Source organism: Vanellus vanellus, assembly GCF_965231255.1.
Source record: "Vanellus vanellus genome assembly, contig: HAP1_SCAFFOLD_1414, whole genome shotgun sequence".
Lineage (NCBI taxonomy): Eukaryota > Metazoa > Chordata > Aves > Charadriiformes > Charadriidae > Vanellus > Vanellus vanellus.
Window position 1 is genome coordinate 21,842 of NW_028126916.1, and position 20,448 is coordinate 42,289.

Genomic DNA, 20,448 nt, shown 5'->3' on the forward strand with positions numbered 1-20,448 from the left:
AGGGTGACACTGGGTGACACGTGGGTGTGACCAGGTGACATGGGGTGTGTGTGTGTGACACTGAGTGACGCCGAGTGACACAGAGGTTAACAGAGGGGTGTCACCGGGTGACATGAAGGTGACACTGGGTGACACATGGGTGCGACCAGGTGACATAGGGGGTGTGTGTGACAGCGGGTGACGCCGAGTGCCACCGGGTGACGCGGCGGGGTGACAGCAGGCGAGGTGGGGGTGACAGCAGGCGAGGTGGGGGTGACAGCAGGTAGATGTGGGGGTGACGACGGGTGACGGCGGGTGCCGACGGGTGACGGGGGGGTTGTCCCCGCTGTCCCCAGGTGGCCACCATGCCGCAGTACCTGGGCAAGCGGTTCGGGGGGGGCCGCATCCGCCTGTACCTGGCGCTGCTCTCCCTCGGCCTCTACGTCTCCACCAAGATCTCGGTATGGGGCGGGGGACCTATAGGGGCTATAGGGGGCGGGGGGGGGTGGGGACACACCTATAGGGGCCATAGGGGGCGGGGGGACACCTATAGGGGAGGTGGAGGGGGGGACACACGACATATAGGGGAGATGGAAGGGGGGTATAGGGGTTGGGGGGTACTTGGGGGGGGTTCTATGGGGGGTGAGGGGGCGCCTCTAAGGGTTGGGGGGGGATCTATAGGGGATGGGGGGGATGTATAGGGGGTGGGGGGGATCTATAGGGGCTGAGGGGTCCCTATAGGTCCTGAGGGGTCTCTATGGGGTCTGGGGGTCCCTATAGGGATAGAGGGGTCCCTATGGGGTCTGGGGGTCCCTATAGGTCCTGAGGGGTCCCTATGGGGTCTGGGGGTCCTTATGGGGTCTGGGGGTCCCTATAGGGATAGAGGGATCCCTATGGGGTCTGGGGGTCCCTATGGGGGTCCCTATAGGGATAGAGGGGTCCCTATGGGGTCTGGGGGTCCCTATAGGTCCTGAGGGGTCCCTATGGGGTCTGGGGATCCCTATGGGGTCTGGGGGTCCCTATAGGTCCTGAGGGGTCCCTATGGGGTCTGGGGGTCCTTATGGGGTCTGGGGGTCCCTATAGGGATAGAGGGATCCCTATGGGGTCTGGGGGTCCCTATGGGGGTCCCTATAGGGATAGAGGGGTCCCTATGGGGTCTGGGGGTCCCTATAGGTCCTGAGGGGTCCCTATGGGGTCTGGGGATCCCTATGGGGTCTGGGGGTCCCTATAGGTCCTGAGGGGTCCCTATGGGGTCTGGGGGTCCTTATGGGGTCTGGGGGTCCCTATAGGTCCTGAGGAGTCCCTATGGGGTCTGGGGGTCCTTATGGGGTCTGGGGGTCCCTATAGGGATAGAGGGATCCCTATGGGGTCTGGGGGTCCCTATGGGGGTCCCTATAGGGATAGAGGGGTCCCTATGGGGTCTGGGGGTCCCTATAGGTCCTGAGGGGTCCCTATGGGGTCTGGGGATCCCTATGGGGTCTGGGGGTCCCTATAGGTCCTGAGGGGTCCCTATGGGGTCTGGGGGTCCTTATGGGGTCTGGGGGTCCCTATAGGGATAGAGGGATCCCTATGGGGTCTGGGGGTCCCTATGGGGGTCCCTATAGGGATAGAGGGGTCCCTATGGGGTCTGGGGGTCCCTATAGGTCCTGAGGGGTCCCTATGGGGTCTGGGGATCCCTATGGGGTCTGGGGGTCCCTATAGGTCCTGAGGGGTCCCTATGGGGTCTGGGGGTCCCTATAGGGATAGAAGTGTCCCTATGGGTTCTGGGGATCCCTATGGGGTCTGGGGGTCCTTATGGGGTCTGGGGGTCCCTATAGGTCCTGAGGAGTCCCTATGGGGTCTGGGGGTCCTTATGGGGTCTGGGGGTCCCTATAGGTCCTGAGGGGTCCCTATGGGGTCTGGGGGTCCTTATGGGGTCTGGGGGTCCCTATAGGTCCTGAGGAGTCCCTATGGGGTCTGGGGGTCCTTATGGGGTCTGGGGGTCCCTATAGGTCCTGAGGGGTCCCTATGGGGTCTGGGGGTCCTTATGGGGTCTGGGGGTCCCTATAGGTCCTGAGGAGTCCCTATGGGGTCTGGGGGTCCTTATGGGGTCTGGGGGTCCCTATAGGTCCTGAGGAGTCCCTATGGGGTCTGGGGGTCCCTATAGGTCCTGAGGGGTCCCTATGGGGTCTGGGGGTCCCTATAGGGATAGAGGTGTCTCTATGGGGTCTGGGGGTCCCTATAGGCCCTGAGGGGTCCCTATAGGTTCCAGAGGGCTCCCTATAGGCCCCGTCCCTATAGGCCCCGCCCCTCTCTCCCCCCCCCCCCCTCCCCCCCAGGTGGACATGTACTCGGGGGCCATCTTCATCCGGGAGGCGTTGGGTTGGGACCTCTACGCCTCCGTGGGGGCCCTCTTGGCCGTCACCGCCGTCTACACCGTCACCGGTGGGGGGCGGAGCCGCCGGGAGGGCGTGGCCGCAAAGGGGGCGTGGCCACGGCCGGGGAGGGGGCGGGGCCAAGGGAAGGGAGGGGCCCAGTTGGGGGGTGGGGGTGGGGGGGATAAGGTGGTGGGAACTGCTGGGGGGGGGCGTGGCCGGGAGGGGCGTGGCTTTTGTGGGCGTGGTAAAAGGGGGGTGTGGTCACAAAGTGGGTGTGGCCATAGGGGTGTGGCCATAGGGGGTGTGGCCAAGGGAGGGCAGGGGCCCGGGGGGAAGGGAATAAGGTGGTGGGAACTGCTGGTGGTGCGGGGGGGGGCATGGCCTGGAGGGGCGTGGCTTTGTGTGGGCGTGGTCAAAAGTGGGAGTGGCCACAAAAGGGGGTGTGGCCATAGGGGTGTGGCCAAGGGAGGGGAGGGGCCCAGGGGGGAATAAGGTGGTGGGAACTGCTGGTGGTGCGGGGGGGGGGGCGTGGCCGGGAGGGGCGTGGCTTTTGTGGGCGTGGTAAAAGGGGGTGTGGTCACAAAGTGGGTGTGGCCATAGGGGTGTGGCCATAGGGGGTGTGGCCAAGGGAGGGCAGGGGCCCGGGGGGAAGGGAATAAGGTGGTGGGAACTGCTGGTGGTGCGGGGGGGGGCATGGCCTGGAGGGGCGTGGCTTTGTGTGGGCGTGGTCAAAAGTGGGAGTGGCCACAAAAGGGGGTGTGGCCATAGGGGTGTGGCCAAGGGAGGGGAGGGGCCCAGGGGGGAATAAGGTGGTGGGAACTGCTGGTGGTGCGGGGGGGGGGCGTGGCCGGGAGGGGCGTGGCTTTTGTGGGCGTGGTAAAAGGGGGTGTGGTCACAAAGTGGGTGTGGCCATAGGGGTGTGGCCATAGGGGGTGTGGCCAAGGGAGGGCAGGGGCCCGGGGGGAAGGGAATAAGGTGGTGGGAACTGCTGGTGGTGCGGGGGGGGGCATGGCCTGGAGGGGCGTGGCTTTGTGTGGGCGTGGTCAAAAGTGGGAGTGGCCACAAAAGGGGGTGTGGCCATAGGGGGTGTGGCCAAGGGAGGGGAGGGGCCCGGGGGGAATAAGGTGGTGGGAACTGCTGGTGGTGCGAAGGGGGGGGGGCGTGGCCTATGGGGCGTGGCGTGTGTGGGCGTGGTCAAAAGGGGGAGTGGCCACAAAGGGGGTGTGGCCATAGGGGGTGTGGCCAAGGGAGGGGAGGGGCCCAGGGGGGAATAAGGTGGTGGGAACTGCTGGTGGCGGGGGGGTGGGGGATCCTGGCCGGGAGGGGCGTGGCTTTGCGTGGGCGTGGTAAAAAGGGGGTGTGGCCACAAAGTGGGTGTGTCCATAGGGGTGTGGCCAAAGGGGGTGTGGCCAAGGGAAGGGAGAGGCCCGGGGGGGGGGGAGGGAATAAGGTGGTGGGAACTGCTGGTGGTGCGGAGGGGGGGGCGTGGCCGGGAGGGGCGTGGCTTGTGTGGGCGCGGTCAAAAGGGGGAGTGGCCAAAAAGGGGGTGTGGCCATAGGGGGTGTGGCCAAGGGAGGGGAGGGGTCAAGGGAGGGGAGGGGTCCGGGGGGGGATAAGGCGGTGGGAACTGCTGGTGGTGCGAGGGGGGGGCGTGGCCGGGATGGCGTGGCTTTTGTGGGCGTGGTAAAAGGGGGGTGTGGTCACAAAGTGGGTGTGGCCATAGGGGGTGTGGCCAAGGGAGAGGAGGGGCCCGGGGGGGAATAAGGTGGTGGGAACTGCTGGTGGTGCGAAGGGGGGGGCGTGGCCTATGGGGCGTGGCGTGTGTGGGCGTGGTCAAAAGGGGGAGTGGCCATAAAAGGGGGAGTGGCCATAGGGGGTGTGGCCAAGGGAAGGGAGAGGCCCGGGGGGGGGGGGGAGGGAATAAGGTGGTGGGAACTGCTGGTGGTGCGGGGGGGGCGTGGCCGGGAGGGGCGTGGCTTTTGTGGGCGTGGTAAAAGGGGGGTGTGGTCACAAAGTGGGTGTGGCCATAGGGGTGTGGCCATAGGGGGTGTGGCCAAGGGAGAAGAGGGGCCCGGGGGGAATAAGGTGGTGGGAACTGCTGGTGGTTGCGGGGTGGTGGGCTTGGCCTATGGGGGCGTGGCTTGTGTGGGCGTGGCTACAATTGGGGCGTGGTCATGTGGGTGTGGCTATATAGGGCGGGGATAAGGGGGCGGGGCTAAGGGGGGCGGGGCCCGGAGGGTCCTGGCAGTGTGCGCACAGGGTGGGGGCGGGTCCATCTAGGAGGGGCGTGGCCTACGGGGGGGAGGGGGCGTGGCCTGGTCGTGGGAGGGGCTTTTAGGGGCGTGGCCTGACGAGGGGGGCGTGGCCTGCAGGGGGGCTGGCGGCGCTGATGTACGCGGACCTGGCGCAGACCCTCATCATCATCGTGGGGGCCTCCGTCCTGGCCGGCTACGGTGGGACTGGGAGCACTGGGAGGGGACTGGGAGGGGACTGGGAAGGGACTGGGGAGCACTGGGAGACACTGGGAGTACTGGGAAGGGAGTGGGAGGCACCAGGAGGTGCTGGGAGGGGACTGGGGAGCACTGGGAGACACTGGGAGGGGACTGGGAGGGGACTGGGGAGCAGTGGGAGGCACCAGGAAGTGCTGGGAGGGGACTGGGGAGCACTGGGAGACACTGGGAGGGGACTGGGAGGGGACTGGGGAGCACTGGGAGACACTGGGAGGGGACTGGGAGGGAACTGGGGAGCACTGGGAGGCACTGGGAGTACTGGGAAGGGAGTGGGAGGCACCAGGAGGTGCTGGGAGGGGACTGGGGAGCACTGGGAGACACTGGGAGGGGACTGGGAGGGGACTGGGGAGCACTGGGAGACACTGGGAGGGGACTGGGAGGGAACTGGGGAGCACTGGGAGGCACTGGGAGTACTGGGAAGGGAGTGGGAGGCACCAGGAGGTGCTGGGAGGGGACTGGGGAGCACTGGGAGACACTGGGAGGGGACTGGGAGGGGACTGGGAAGCACTGGGAGACACTGGGAGTACTGGGAAGGGAGTGGGAGGCACCAGGAGGTGCTGGGAGGGGACTGGGGAGCACTGGAAGACACTGGGAGGGGACTGGGAGGGGACTGGGGAGCACTGGGAGACACTGGGAGGGGACTGGGAGGGAACTGGGGAGCACTGGGAGACACTGGGAGTACTGGGAAGGGAGTGGGAGGCACCAGGAGGTGCTGGGAGGGGACTGGGGAGCACTGGGAGACACTGGGAGTACTGGGAAGGGAGTGGGAGGCACCACGAGGTCTGGGAGGGGACTGGGAGGGGACTGGGAAGGGACTGGGGAGCACTTGGAGACACTGGGAGGGGACTGGGAGGGACTGGGGAGCACTGGGAGACACTGGGAGTACTGGGAAGGGAGTGGGAGGCACCAGGAGGTGCTGGGAGGGGACTGGGGAGCACTGGGAGACACTGGGAGTACTGGGAAGGGAGTGGGAGGCACCACGAGGTCTGGGAGGGGACTGGGAGGGGACTGGGAAGGGACTGGGGAGCACTGGGAGACACTGGGAGGGGACTGGGAGGGAACTGGGGAGCACTGGGAGGCACTGGGAGTACTGGGAAGGGAGTGGGAGGCACCAGGAGGTGCTGGGAGGGGACTGGGGAGCACTGGGAGACACTGGGAGGGGACTGGGAGGGACTGGGGAGCACTGGGAGGCACTGGGAGTACTGGGAAGGGAGTGGGAGGCACCACGAGGTCTGGGAGGGGACTGGGAGGGGACTGGGAAGGGACTGGGGAGCACTGGGAGACACTGGGAGGGGACTGGGAAGCACTGGGAGACACTGGGAGTACTGGGAAGGGAGTGGGAGGCACCAGGAGGTGCTGGGAGGGGACTGGGAGATGCTGGGAGGGGACTGGGAGGGGACTGGGGAGCACTGGGAGACACTGGGAGGGGAGTGGGAGGCACCAGGAGGTGCTGGGAGGGGACTGGGGGATACTGGAAGTGGACTGGGGGGACACTGGGAGGCGACTGGGAGGCAATGGGAGGCAGTGGAAGGCAGCACTGCAGTGTCGTACTGGTTGATACTGGTCCACACTGGTCCTGGGACTGATGGGCACTAGGCTGTACTGGGAGCACTGGGAGGAGGCAGCAGGAGCCCTGGGAACACACATTGTGCCTCCTCTGAGAACCATACCAGTCCAAACTGGTCTATACTGGTCTATACTGGTCTACACTGGTGCTGGCCCTTATGGGGGAGCCCTGGGGGAGGCACTGGGCTGTACTGGGAGCACTGGGAGGAGGCAATGGGAGACCTGGGGAGGCACGCTGTGCCTCCCACAAGCCTCGTACTGTTCCAAACTGGTTTATATTGGTCTATACTGGTCTATACTGGTCTACACTGGTGCTGGGCCTTGTGGGGGAGCTCTGGGGGAAGCACTGGGCTGTACTGGGAGCACTGGGAGGAGGCAGTGGGAGACCTGGGGAGGCACGCTGTGCCTCCCACAAGCCTCGTACTGTTCCAAACTGGTTTATATTGGTCTATACTGGTCTATACTGGTCTATACTGGTCTACACTGGTGCTGGGCCTTGTGGGGGAGCTCTGGGGGAGGCACTGGGCTGTACTGGGAGCACTGGGAGGAGGCAATGGGAGACCTGGGGAGGCACGCTGTGCCTCCCACAAGCCTCGTACTGTTCCAAACTGGTTTATATTGGTCTATACTGGTCTATACTGGTCTATACTGGTCTACACTGGTACTGGGCCTTGTGGGGGAGCTCTGGGGGAGGCACTGGGCTGTACTGGGAGCACTGGGAGGAGGCAATGGGAGACCTGGGGAGGCACGCTGTGCCTCCCACAAGCCTCGTACTGTTCCAAACTGGTTTATATTGGTCTATACTGGTCTATACTGGTCTATACTGGTCTACACTGGTACTGGGCCTTGTGGGGGAGCTCTGGGGGAGGCACTGGGCTGTACTGGGAGCACTGGGAGGAGGCAGTGGGAGACCTGGGGAGGCACGCTGTGCCTCCCACAAGCCTCGTACTGTTCCAAACTGGTTTATATTGGTCTATACTGGTCTACACTGGTGCTGGGCCTTGTGGGGGAGCTCTGGGGGAGGCACTGGGCTGTACTGGGAGCACTGGGAGGAGGCAATGGGAGACCTGGGGAGGCACGCTGTGCCTCCCACAAGCCTCGTACTGTTCCAAACTGGTTTATATTGGTCTATACTGGTCTATACTGGTCTATACTGGTCTACACTGGTACTGGGCCTTGTGGGGGAGCTCTGGGGGAGGCACTGGGCTGTACTGGGAGCACTGGGAGGAGGCAGTGGGAGACCTGGGGAGGCACGCTGTGCCTCCCACAAGCCTCGTACTGTTCCAAACTGGTTTATATTGGTCTATACTGGTCTACACTGGTGCTGGGCCTTGTGGGGGAGCTCTGGGGGAGGCACTGGGCTGTACTGGGAGCACTGGGAGGAGGCAATGGGAGACCTGGGGAGGCACGCTGTGCCTCCCACAAGCCTCGTACTGTTCCAAACTGGTTTATATTGGTCTATACTGGTCTATACTGATCTATACTGGTCTACACTGGTACTGGGCCTTGTGGGGGAGCTCTGGGGGAGGCACTGGGCTGTACTGGGAGCACTGGGAGGAGGCAGTGGGAGACCTGGGGAGGCACGCTGTGCCTCCCACAAGCCTCGTACTGTTCCAAACTGGTTTATATTGGTCTATACTGGTCTACACTGGTGCTGGGCCTTGTGGGGGAGCTCTGGGGGAGGCACTGGGCTGTACTGGGAGCACTGGGAGGAGGCAATGGGAGACCTGGGAAGGCACGCTGTGCCTCCCACAAGCCTCGTACTGTTCCAAACTGGTTTATATTGGTCTATACTGGTCTATACTGGTCTACACTGGTGCTGGGCCTTGTGGGGGAGCCCTGGGGGAGGCACTGGGCTGTACTGGGAGCACTGGGAGGAGGCAGCAGGAGCCCTGCGAAGGCAGGCTGGACCTCCCCCCCCCCCCCCCACTGGTCCATACTGGTCCTTACTGGTCCATACTGGGGACCCCTGCAGCCCTGGGTGCCGTGGGGGGCTACGAGGGGCTGGTGGAGCGTTACCCCCTGGCGCTGCCCCCCAACGCGACGGGGCCCTGCGGCCGCCCCCGCCCCGACGCCTTCCACCTCCTGCGGCATCCCAGTACGGGGGACCTGCCCTGGCCCGGCCTCCTCCTGGGACTGGGCATCATCTCCGCCTGGTACTGGTGTACCGACCAGGTGGGACTGGGAGGCGCCGGGAAGGGGGCTGGGAGGCGCTGGGAGGGGACTGGGAGGCACTGGGAGGCGCTGGGAGGGGATTGGGAGGCACTGGGAGGGGATTGGGAGGCACTGGGAGGCGCTGAGAGGGGATTGGGAGGCGCTGGGAGGCGCGGGGAGGGGATTAGGAGGCACTGGGAGGGGATTGGGAGGCACTGGGAGGCGCTGGGAGGGGATTGGGAGGCGCTGGGAGGGGATTGGGAGGCACTGGGAGGCGCTGAGAGGGGATTGGGAGGCGCTGGGAGGCGCGGGGAGGGGATTAGGAGGCACTGGGAGGGGATTGGGAGGCACTGGGAGGCGCTGGGAGGGGATTGGGAGGCGCTGGGAGGGGATTGGGAGGCACTGGGAGGGGATTGGGAGGCACTGGGAGGTGCTGGGAGGGGATTGGGAGGCACTGGGAGGCGCTGGGAGGGGATTAGGAGGCACTGGGAGGGGATTGGGAGGCACTGGGAGGGGATTGGGAGGCACTGGGAGGCGCTGGGAGGGGATTGGGAGGCACTGGGAGGTGCTGGGAGGGGATTGGGAGGCACTGGGAGGCACTGGGAGGGGATTGGGAGGCACTGGGAGGGGATTGGGAGGCACTGGGAGGTGCTGGGAGGGGATTGGGAGGCACTGGGAGGCGCTGGGAGGGGATTAGGAGGCACTGGGAGGGGATTGGGAGGCACTGGGAGGGGATTGGGAGGCACTGGGAGGGGATTGGGAGGCACTGGGAGGCGCTGGGAGGGGATTGGGAGGCGCTGGGAGGGGATTGGGAGGCACTGGGAGGCACTGGGAGGGGATTGGGAGGCACTGGGAGGCGCTGGGAGGGGATTGGGAGGCACTGGGAGGCGCTGGGAGGGGATTGGGAGGCGCTGGGAAGCACTGGGAGGGGATTAGGAGGCACTGGGAGGGGATTGGGAGGGGATTGGGAGGCACTGGGAGGCGCTGGGAGGGGATTGGGAGGCACTGGGAGGCGCTGGGAGGGGATTAGGAGGCACTGGGAGGGGATTGGGAGGCACTGGGAGGCGCTGGGAGGGGATTGGGAGGCGCTGGGAAGCACTGGGAGGGGATTAGGAGGCACTGGGAGGGGATTGGGAGGGGATTGGGAGGCACTGGGAGGGGACTGGGAGGCGCTGGGAGGTGATTGGGTGGGGCTGGGAGGGACTGGGAGGGGACTGAGGGGCACTGGGAGGGACTGGGAATGGATTGATGGGCACTGGGAGACAGCGGGAGCTGCTGGGAGACACTGGAGGGGAACTGGGAGACACTGGGAGGGACTGAGAAGGGATTGAGGGGCACCGGGAGACAGTGGGAGGTGCTGGGAGACACTGGAGGGGAACTGGGAGGGACTGGGAGCGACTGGGAATGGATCGATGGGCACTGGGAGACACTGGCGGGGGGAACTGGGAGACACTGGGAGAAACTCGGAAGGGATTGAGGCCCAAAGACACCCACGGGACGGGCCTGGTAGCAGACTGGGAGGCACCGAGGTGTAACTGGGAGGCACCAGTGCGGCACTGGGAGCACTGGGCGCCAATGCCCTCCCCTCCCGAAATCCAACCCCCCCCACTCCCCACCCCCTCAGGTCATCGTGCAGCGCTGCCTGGCCGGCCGCTCCCTCACCCACGTCCGCGCCGGCTGCGTCGTCTGCGGTTACCTCAAAGTGCTGCCCATGTTCCTCATGGTGCTGCCCGGCATGGCCGCCCGCATCCTCTTCCCCGGTCAGCCACCCCTCGCTCACCCCGCCCCCTTTCCCTCACCTGCCCAAGATGGCCGCCAGACATGGCCGCCGCTGTCTTCTTCCTCCTCTTGACCCATAACCACCCCCCACGGCCACCCCATGGCCACCTCGGTGTCCCTCAGCCTTCCTTGGCCAACCCAACATGGCCGCCCAACATGGCCACCACGTCTTCTTCCTCGTCTTGACCCATAACCGCCCCCTATGGCCACCTCGGTGTCCCCTTGACCTTCCTTGGCCAACCCAACATGGCCACCACTTCTTCTTCCTCATCTTGACCCACAGCCACCCCACGGCCACCTCACTGTCCCTCAGCCTTCCTTGGCCAACCCAACATGGCTGCCCAACATGGCCACTGCATCTTCTTCCTCGTCTTGACCCATAACGACACCCCATGGCCACCTCGGTGTCCCCCTGACCCTCCGTGGCCATCCCAACATGGCCACCACATCTTCTTCCTCACCTTGACCCATAACGACACCCCACGGCCACCTCACTGTCCCCCTGACCTTCCTTGGCCAACCCAACATGGCTGCCCAACATGGCCACTGCATCTTCTTCCTCATCTTGACCCATAACGACACCCCACGGCCACCTCAGTGTCCCCCTGACCTTCCTTGGCCATCCCAACATGGCCACCACGTCTTCTTCCTCGTCTTGACCCATAACGACACCCCACGGCCACCTCGGTGTCCCCCTGACCTTCCTTGGCCATCCCAACATGGCCGCCCGCATCCTCTTCCCCGGTCAGCCACCCCTCGCTCACCCCGCCCCCTTTCCCTCACCTGCCCAAGATGGCCGCCAGACATGGCCGCCGCTGTCTTCTTCCTCATCTTGACCCATAACCGTCCCCCAGGGCCGCCTCGCTGTCCCCCTGACCTTCCTTGGCCAACCCAACATGGCTGCCCAACATGGCCACTGCATCTTCTTCCTCATCTTGACCCATAACGACACCCCACGGCCACCTCAGTGTCCCCCTGACCTTCCTTGGCCAACCCAACATGGCCACCACGTCTTCTTCCTCGTCTTGACCCATAACCACCCCCCACGGCCACCTCACTGTCCCCCTGACCTTCCTTGGCCAACCCAACATGGCCGCTGCATCTTCTTCCTCACCTTGACCCATAACGACACCCCACGGCCACCTTGGTGTCCCCCTGACCTTCCTTGGCCATCCCAACATGGCCACCACGTCTTCTTCCTCGTCTTGACCCATAACCACCCCCCACGGCCACCTCACTGTCCCCCTGACCTTCCTTGGCCAACCCAACATGGCCGCTGCATCTTCTTCCTCACCTTGACCCATAACGACACCCCATGGCCACCTCGGTGTCCCCTTGACCTTCCGTGGCCATCCCAACATGGCCGCCCGCATCCTCTTCCCCGGTCAGCCACCCCTCGCTCACCCCGCCCCCTTTCCCTCACCTGCCCAAGATGGCCGCCAGACATGGCCGCCGCTGTCTTCTTCCTCCTCTTGACCCATAACCGTCCCCCAGGGCCGCCCCATTGCCACCTCGGTGTCCCTCAGCCTTCCTTGGCCAATCCAACATGGCCGCCCAACATGGCCACCACGTCTTCTTCCTCGTCTTGACCCATAACCGCCCCCTATGGCCACCTCGGTGTCCCCTTGACCTTCCTTGGCCATCCCAACATGGCCACCACTTCTTCTTCCTCATCTTGACCCACAGCCACCCCACGGCCACCTCACTGTCCCTCAGCCTTCCTTGGCCAACCCAACATGGCTGCCCAACATGGCCACCACATCTTCTTCCTCACCTTGACCCATAACGACACCTCATGGCCACCTCGGTGTCCCCCTGACCTTCCGTGGCCATCCCAACATGGCCGCCCGCATCCTCTTCCCCGGTCAGCCACCCCTCGCTCACCCCGCCCCCTTTCCCTCACCTGCCCAAGATGGCCGCCAGACATGGCCGCCGCCGTCTTCTTCCTCATCTTGACCCATAACCGTCCCCCATGGCCGCCTCGCTGTCCCCTTGACCTTCCTTGGCCAACCCAACATGGCCGCCCAACATGGCCGCTGCGTCTTCTTCCTCATCTTGACCCATAACGACACCCCATGGCCACCCCATGGCCACCTCAGTGTCCCTCAGCCTTCCTTGGCCAACCCAACATGGCCGCTGCATCTTCTTCCTCACCTTGACCCATAACCACCCCCCATGGCCACCTCGGTGTCCCCTTGACCTTCCGTGGCCAACCCAACATGGCCACTGCGTCTTCTTCCCCGTCTTGACCCATAACGACACCCCACGGCCACCTCGGTGTCCCCCTGACCTTCCGTGGCCATCCCAACATGGCCGCCACCGTCTTCTTCCTCATCTTGACCCATAACCACCCCCCACGGCCACCCCATGGCCACCTCACTGTCCCTCAGCCTTCCTTGGCCATCCCAACATGGCCACCACGTCTTCTTCCTCCTCTTGACCCATAACGACACCCCACGGCCACCTCGGTGTCCCCCTGACCTTCCTTGGCCATCCCAACATGGCCGCCCGCATCCTCTTCCCCGGTCAGCCACCCCTCGCTCACCCCGCCCCCTTTCCCTCACCTGCCCAAGATGGCCGCCAGACATGGCCGCCGCTGTCTTCTTCCTCATCTTGACCCATAACCGTCCCCCAGGGCCGCCTCGCTGTCCCCCTGACCTTCCTTGGCCAACCCAACATGGCTGCCCAACATGGCCACTGCATCTTCTTCCTCATCTTGACCCATAACGACACCCCACGGCCACCTTGGTGTCCCCCTGACCTTCCTTGGCCAACCCAACATGGCCACTGCATCTTCTTCCTCACCTTGACCCATAACCACCCCCACGGCCACCTCACTGTCCCCCTGACCTTCCGTGGCCATCCCAACATGGCCGCCCGCATCCTCTTCCCCGGTCAGCCACCCCTCGCTCACCCCGCCCCCTTTCCCTCACCTGCCCAAGATGGCCGCCAGACATGGCCGCCGCTGTCTTCTTCCTCCTCTTGACCCATAACCACCCCCCACGGCCACCCCATGGCCACCTCGGTGTCCCTCAGCCTTCCTTGGCCATCCCAACATGGCCGCCCAACATGGCCACCACATCTTCTTCCCCATCTTGACCCATAACCACCCCCTATGGCCACCTCGGTGTCCCCCTGACCTTCCTTGGCCATCCCAACATGGCCACCACGTCTTCTTCCTCATCTTGACCCACAGCCACCCCACGGCCACCTCACTGTCCCTCAGCCTTCCTTGGCCAACCCAACATGGCTGCCCAACATGGCCACCACGTCTTCTTCCTCACCTTGACCCATAACGACACCCCACGGCCACCTCGGTGTCCCCTTGACCTTCCTTGGCCATCCCAACATGGCCACTGCATCTTCTTCCTCGTCTTGACCCATAACCACCCCCACGGCCACCTCAGTGTCCCCCTGACCTTCCTTGGCCATCCCAACATGGCCGCCCGCATCCTCTTCCCCGGTCAGCCACCCCTCGCTCACCCCGCCCCCTTTCCCTCACCTGCCCAAGATGGCCGCCAGACATGGCCGCCGCTGTCTTCTTCCTCCTCTTGACCCATAACCGTCCCCCAGGGCCGCCTCGCTGTCCCCCTGACCTTCCTTGGCCAACCCAACATGGCCATCCCAACATGGCCACTGCATCTTCTTCCTCACCTTGACCCATAACGACACCCCACGGCCACCTCGGTGTCCCCTTGACCTTCCTTGGCCATCCCAACATGGCCACCGCGTCTTCTTCCTCCTCTTGACCCACAGCCACCCCACGGCCCCCTCACTGTCCCCCTGACCCTCCGTGGCCAACCCAACATGGCCGCCGGCCCCGGTGGCCCAAGATGGCCGCCCAAGATGGCCGCCAGCTTCCCCTCCCCATGGAGCCCCACAAGTACCCCCTCAGCCCCCCCGATCCCCACCATCACCCCCCACACCCCATAATACCCCTCCACATCCCATAATAACCCCCCACACCCCATAATAACCCCCTACACCCCATAATACCCCTCCACGTCCCATAATACCCCTCCACATCCCATAATACCCCTCTACACCCCATAATACCCCTCTCCATCCCATAATACCCCCCCACATCCCATAATACCCCTCTACATCCCATAATACCCCCCCACACCCCATAATACCCCTCCACACCCCATAATACCCCCCCACATCCCATAATACCCCTCTACACCCCATAATACCCCTCTCCATCCCATAATACCCCCCCACATCCCATAATACCCCCCACATCCCATAATACCCCCCCACATCCCATAATACCCCTCTCCATCCCATAATACCCCTCTCCATCCCATAATACCCCCCACATCCCATAATACCCCTCCACATCCCATAATACCCCCCCACACCCCATAATACCCCCCACATCCCATAATACCCCCCTCCACATCCCATAATACCCCTCCACATCCCATAATACCCCTCTACACCCCATAATACCCCCCACACCCCATAATACCCCCCCCCACATCCCATAATACCCCCCCACATCCCATAATACCCCCCCACACCCCATAATACCCCCCCACACCCCATAATACCCCTCTACATCCCATAATACCCCCCCACACCCCATAATACCCCCCACATCCCATAATACCCCCCACATCCCATAATACCCCTCTCCATCCCATAATACCCACCCCACCCCATAATACCCCTCTACACCCCATAATACCCCTCTCCATCCCATAATACCCACCCCACCCCATAATACCCCTCCGCATCCCATAATACACCTCCACATCCCATAATACCCCCCCACATCCCATAATTACCCCCCCCCACCCCATAATACCCCCCCACCCCATAATTCCCCATTATATCCCCTTATACCCCCCCCACCCCACACCCCCACTATCCCACAATCCCCCTCTCCCCCCTACAGACGTGGTGGGCTGTGCCGCCCCTCAGGACTGCCACCGGGCCTGCGGCTCCCCGGCCGGCTGCTCCAACCTGGCCTACCCCCGCCTCGTCATCGCCCTCCTGCCCCATGGTACGGCCCCCCCCCCCCTTAATTAATGCTAATTACATTAATTACCACCCCGGCGGGGCTGTTAGGGCCTCATTAGCTGGTTATTAGGGCGTTATTAGGGCGTTAATTAGCCTGAGGCTCCAACCGGGCCTACCCCGACCTCGTCATCATCCTCCTGCCCGAGAGTATGGCTCCCCCTTTAATTACTGCTAATTAACGCTAATTATGGCTAATTTACTCTAATTACCATTAATTACCACCCCATGGGGGCTCTTAGGACCTCATTAGCTGGTTATTAGGGTGTCATTAGGGTGTTAATTAGCCTGAGGCTTCAACGGGGCCTACTCCACCTTGTTATTGCCTTCCTGCTCCACAGTATGGCTCCCCCTTCCTTAATTACTGCTAATTAACGCTAATTAATGCTAATTACATTAATTACCACCCCGGCGGGGCTGTTAGGGCCTCATTAGCTGGTTATTAGGGCGTTATTAGGGCGTTAATTAGCCTGAGGCTCCAACCGGGCCTACCCCGACCTCGTCATCGTCTTCCTGCCCGACAGTGTGGCTCCCCCTTTAATTACCGCTAATTACCGCTAATTACCGCTAATTAACGCTAATTACCACCCCTGCAGGGCTGTTAGGGCCTCATTAGCTGATTATTAGGGCGTTATTAGGTTGTTAATTAGCCTGAGGCTTCAATTGGCCTACTCCACCTTGTGATCACCCTCCTGCTTGACAGTATGGCTCCCCCTTCCTTAATTACTGCTAATTACCTCTAATTAATGCTAATTACATTAATTACCACCCCGGCGGGGCTGTTAGGGCCTCATTAGCTGGTTATTAGGGCGTTATTAGGGCGTTAATTAGCCTGAGGCTCCAACCGGGCCTACCCCTACCTCGTCATCGTCCTCCTGCCCGACAGTGTGGCTCCCCCTTTAATTACCGCTAATTACTGCTAATTAACGCTAATTACCATTAATTACCACCCCGGCGGGGCTGTTAGGGCCTCATTAGCTGGTTATTAGGGCGTTATTAGGGCGTTAATTAGCCTGAGGCTCCAACCGGGCCTACCCCGACCTCGTCATCATCCTCCTGCCCGACAGTGTGGCTCCCCCTTTAATTATTGCTAATTAACGCTAATTATGGCTAATTTACTCTAATTACCATTAATTACGACCCCATGGGGGCTCTTAGGACCTCATTAGTTGGTTATTAGGGCATTATTAGGGTGTTAATTAGCCGGAGGCTTCAATGGGGCCTACTCCACCTTGTGATCACCCTCCTGCCTGACAATATGGCTCCCCCTTCCTTAATTACCGCTAATTACTGCTAATTAACGCTAATTACCATTAATTATCACCCCGGCTGGGCTGTTAGGGCCTCATTAGCTGGTTATTAGGGCGTTATTAGGGCGTTAATTAGCCTGAGGCTCCAACCGGGCCTACCCCGACCTCGTCATCATCCTCCTGCCCGAGAGTATGGCTCCCCCTTTAATTACTGCTAATTAACGCTAATTATGGCTAATTTACTCTAATTACCATTAATTACCACCCCATGGGGGCTCTTAGGACCTCATTAGCTGGTTATTAGGGTGTCATTAGGGTGTTAATTAGCCTGAGGCTTCAACGGGCCTACTCCACCTTGTTATTGCCTTCCTGCTCCACAGTATGGCTCCCCCTTCCTTAATTACTGCTAATTACCTCTAATTAATGCTAATTACATTAATTACCACCCCGGCAGGGCTGTTAGGGCCTCATTAGCTGGTTATTAGGGTGTTATTAGGGCGTTAATTAGGCTGAGGCTCCAACCGGGCCTACCCCGACCTCGTCATCGTCTTCCTGCCCGAGAGTATGGCTCCCCCTTTAATTACTGCTAATTACTGCTAATTAATGCTAATTACCATTAAGTACCACCCTGGCGGGGCTGTTAGGGCCTCATTAGCTGGCTATTAGCGGACTATTTGGGCTATTAGGGCATTATTAATGGCTATTAGCGGACTATTTGGGCTGTTAGGGCATTGTTAATGGCTATTAGTGGACTTTTGGGCTATTGGTGGGCTGTTAGGGCATTATTAATGTCTATTAGGGAACTATTTGGGCTATTAGGGCATTATTAATGGCTATTAGGGAACTATTTGGGCTATTGGTGGCCTGTTAGGGCATTATTAATGGCTATTAGCGGACTATTTGGGCTATTAGGGCATTATTAATGGCTATTAGGGAACTATTTGGGCTATTGGTGGGCTGTTAGGGCATTATTAATGGCTATTAGGGAACTATTTGGGCTATTGGTGGGCTGTTAGGGCATTATTGATGGCTATAGCGGACTATTTGGGCTATTAGGGCATTATTAATGGCTATTAGGGAACTATTTGGGCTATTGGTGGCCTGTTAGGGCATTATTGATGGCTATTAGCAGACTATTTGGGCTGTTAGGGCATTATTAATGGCTATTAGCGGACTATTTGGGCTATTAGGGCATTATTAATGGCTATTAGGGAACTATTTGGGCTATTGGTGAGCTGTTAGGGCATTATTAATGGCTATTAGCGGACTATTTGGGCTATTAGGGCATTATTAATGGCTATTAGGGAACTATTTGGGCTATTGGTGGGCTGTTAGGGCATTATTAATGGCTATTAGCAGACTCTTTGGGCTATTAGGGCATTATTAATGGCTATTAATCGGTGATTAATGGCTAGAAAAGCATTATTAATGGCCATTAGCGCTATTAGTGGGTTATTGGGAGGCTGAGGGGGGGGTCCCCGCTCTGACCCCCCCTCCCCTTCCCCCCCCCCCAGGCCTGCGCGGGCTGATGTTGGCGGTGGTGTTGGCCGCCCTCATGTCCTCCCTGGCCTCCATCTTCGCCAGTTCCGGGGCCCTCTTCACCCTCGACGTCTACCGACGGCTGCGGCCCCGCGCCGGGCCCCGGCACCTCCTCATCGCCGGCAGGTGGGGGGGGTGGGGGGGGGGCCACGACACACCCGGGGGGTCAAGGTCAAAGGGGACGCAGGGGTCAAGGTCAGAGGGGACACAGGGGTCAAGGTCAAAGGGGATGCAGGAGGCCAGGGGGACCCAGGGGTCAAGGTCAGAGGGGACCCATGCGTCTGGGGGGGGGTCCCACGTATCTTGGGGGGTTCCCAGTCATCTGTGGGGGGGTCCCAGTTATCCGTGGGGACCCTGGTGTCCATGGGGGGGTCCCAGGCATTTGGGAGCTCAGGTCAACCCAGTCAAAGGGGTCAAGGTCAGAGGGGACCCATGTGTCTGGGGGGGGTCCCACGTGTCTGGGGGGGTCCCAGTCATCTGTGGGGGCTCCCAGTCATCTGTGGGGGTGTCCCAGTCATCAGTGGGGTGGTCCCAGTCATCTGTGGGGGACCTTGGTGTCCGTGGGGGGGTCCTAGGCGTTTGGGAGCTCAGGTCAACCCAGTCAAAGGGGTCAAGGTCAGAGGAGATCCATGTGTCTGGGGGGGTCCCACGTGTCAGGGGGGCGTCCCAGTTATCTGTGGGGGCTCCCAGTCATCAGTGGGGGGGTCCCAGTCATCCGTGGGGGACCTTGGTGTCCATGGGGGGGGTCCCAGGTGTTTGGGAGCTCAGGTCAACCCAGTCAAAGGGGACCCAGGGGTCAAGGTCAGAGGGGATCCATGTGTCTGGGGGGGGTCCCACGTATCTGGGGGGGGTCCCAGTCATCTGTGGGGGCTCCCAGTCATCTGTGGGGGGGGTCCCAGTCATCAGTGGGGGGGTCCCAGTCATCCGTGGGGGACCCTGGTGTCCATGGGGGGGGTGTCCCAGGCGTTTGGGAGCTCAGGTCAACCCAGTCAAAGGGGTCAAGGTCAGAGGGGACCCATGTGTCTGGGGGGGTGTCCCACGTGTCTGGGGGGGTCCCAGTCATCTGTGGGGGGGTCCCAGTCATCAGTGGGGGGGTCCCAGTCATCCGTGGGGGACCTTGGTGTCCGTGGGGGGGGTCCCAGGCGTTTGGGAGCTCAGGTCAACCCAGTCAAAGGGGACCCAGGGGTCAAGGTCAGAGGGGACCCATGTGTCTGGGGGGGGTCCCACGTGTCTGGGGGGTCCCAGTCATCTGTGGGGGCTCCCAGTCATCAGTGGGGGGTCCCAGTCATCCGTGGGGGACCTTGGTGTCCCTGGGGGGGGTCCCAGGCGTTTGGGAGCTCAGGTCAACCCAGTCAAAGGGGTCAAGGTCAGAGGGGACCCACGTGTCTGGGGGGGGTCCCACGTGTCTGGGGGGCTCCCAGTCATCTGTGGGGGCTCCCAGTCATCAGTGGGGGGGTCCCAGTCATCTGTGGGGGACCTTGGTGTCCGTGTGGGGGTCCTAGGCGTTTGGGAGCTCAGGTCAACCCAGTCAAAGGGGTCAAGGTCAGAGGGGATCCATGTGTCTGGGGGGGTTCACCACGTATCTTGGGGGGGTCCCAGTCATCTGTGGGGGCTCCCAGTCATCTGTGGGGGTGTCCCAGTCATCAGTGGGGTGGTCCCAGTCATCTGTGGGGGACCTTGGTGTCCGTGGGGGGGTCCTAGGCGTTTGGGAGCTCAGGTCAACCCAGTCAAAGGGGTCAAGGTCAGTGGGGCCCCCTACATCTGGGGGATGGGGGGGGCGGTCCCACACATCTGGGGGGAGGTTGGGGAGGTACCCCGGCACGTTGTGGACCACCGGTGTCCCGGGTAGGATTTGGGTGGTAGCCATGGTGGGGCTGAGCCTGGCCTGGTTGCCGGTGGTGGAGGCGGCCCGGGGGGGCCAGCTCTTCGATTACATCCAGGCCATCGCCAGTTACCTCGCCCCCCCCGTGGCCGCCGTCTTCTTCCTCGCCATCTTCGTCCCTCGCGTCAACGAGCCCGTGAGTTCCCCTCCCCCCCAACCCTTCCCCCAACCCCCCCCCCACCCCAAATTTGCCCCCAATTCCCCCCAAATTCCACTAAAACGCCTCTAAATCCCCAATTTTCCCCCAAATTTGCCCCCAATTCCCCCCAAATTCCACTAAAACGCCTCTAAATCCCCAATTTTCCCCCAAATTTGCCCCCAATTCCCCCCAAATTCCACTAAAACGCCTCTAAATCCCCAATTTTCCCCCAAATTTGCCCCCAATTCCCCCCAAATTCCACTAAAAC

The 20,448-nt window shown here is 61.8% G+C and overlaps 1 protein-coding gene across 1 annotated transcript in view; it reads left to right on the top strand.

Moving 5' to 3' along the window:
- Nucleotides 1–20,177, top strand: part of LOC309685641 (sodium/glucose cotransporter 2-like) — a gene marked incomplete at both ends in the record, with an annotated part of 36,771 nt that extends 16,594 nt beyond the window's left edge. The window contains 8 exons of the mRNA XM_082501378.1: nucleotides 336–440; nucleotides 2,298–2,403; nucleotides 4,709–4,789; nucleotides 8,388–8,587; nucleotides 10,191–10,326; nucleotides 15,249–15,356; nucleotides 18,135–18,294; nucleotides 20,009–20,177. Coding sequence (XP_082357504.1) covers nucleotides 336–440; nucleotides 2,298–2,403; nucleotides 4,709–4,789; nucleotides 8,388–8,587; nucleotides 10,191–10,326; nucleotides 15,249–15,356; nucleotides 18,135–18,294; nucleotides 20,009–20,177 — 1,065 coding nt within the window. The remainder of the gene's footprint in view (nucleotides 1–335; nucleotides 441–2,297; nucleotides 2,404–4,708; nucleotides 4,790–8,387; nucleotides 8,588–10,190; nucleotides 10,327–15,248; nucleotides 15,357–18,134; nucleotides 18,295–20,008) is intronic.
- Nucleotides 20,178–20,448: the final 271 nt, after the last annotated feature.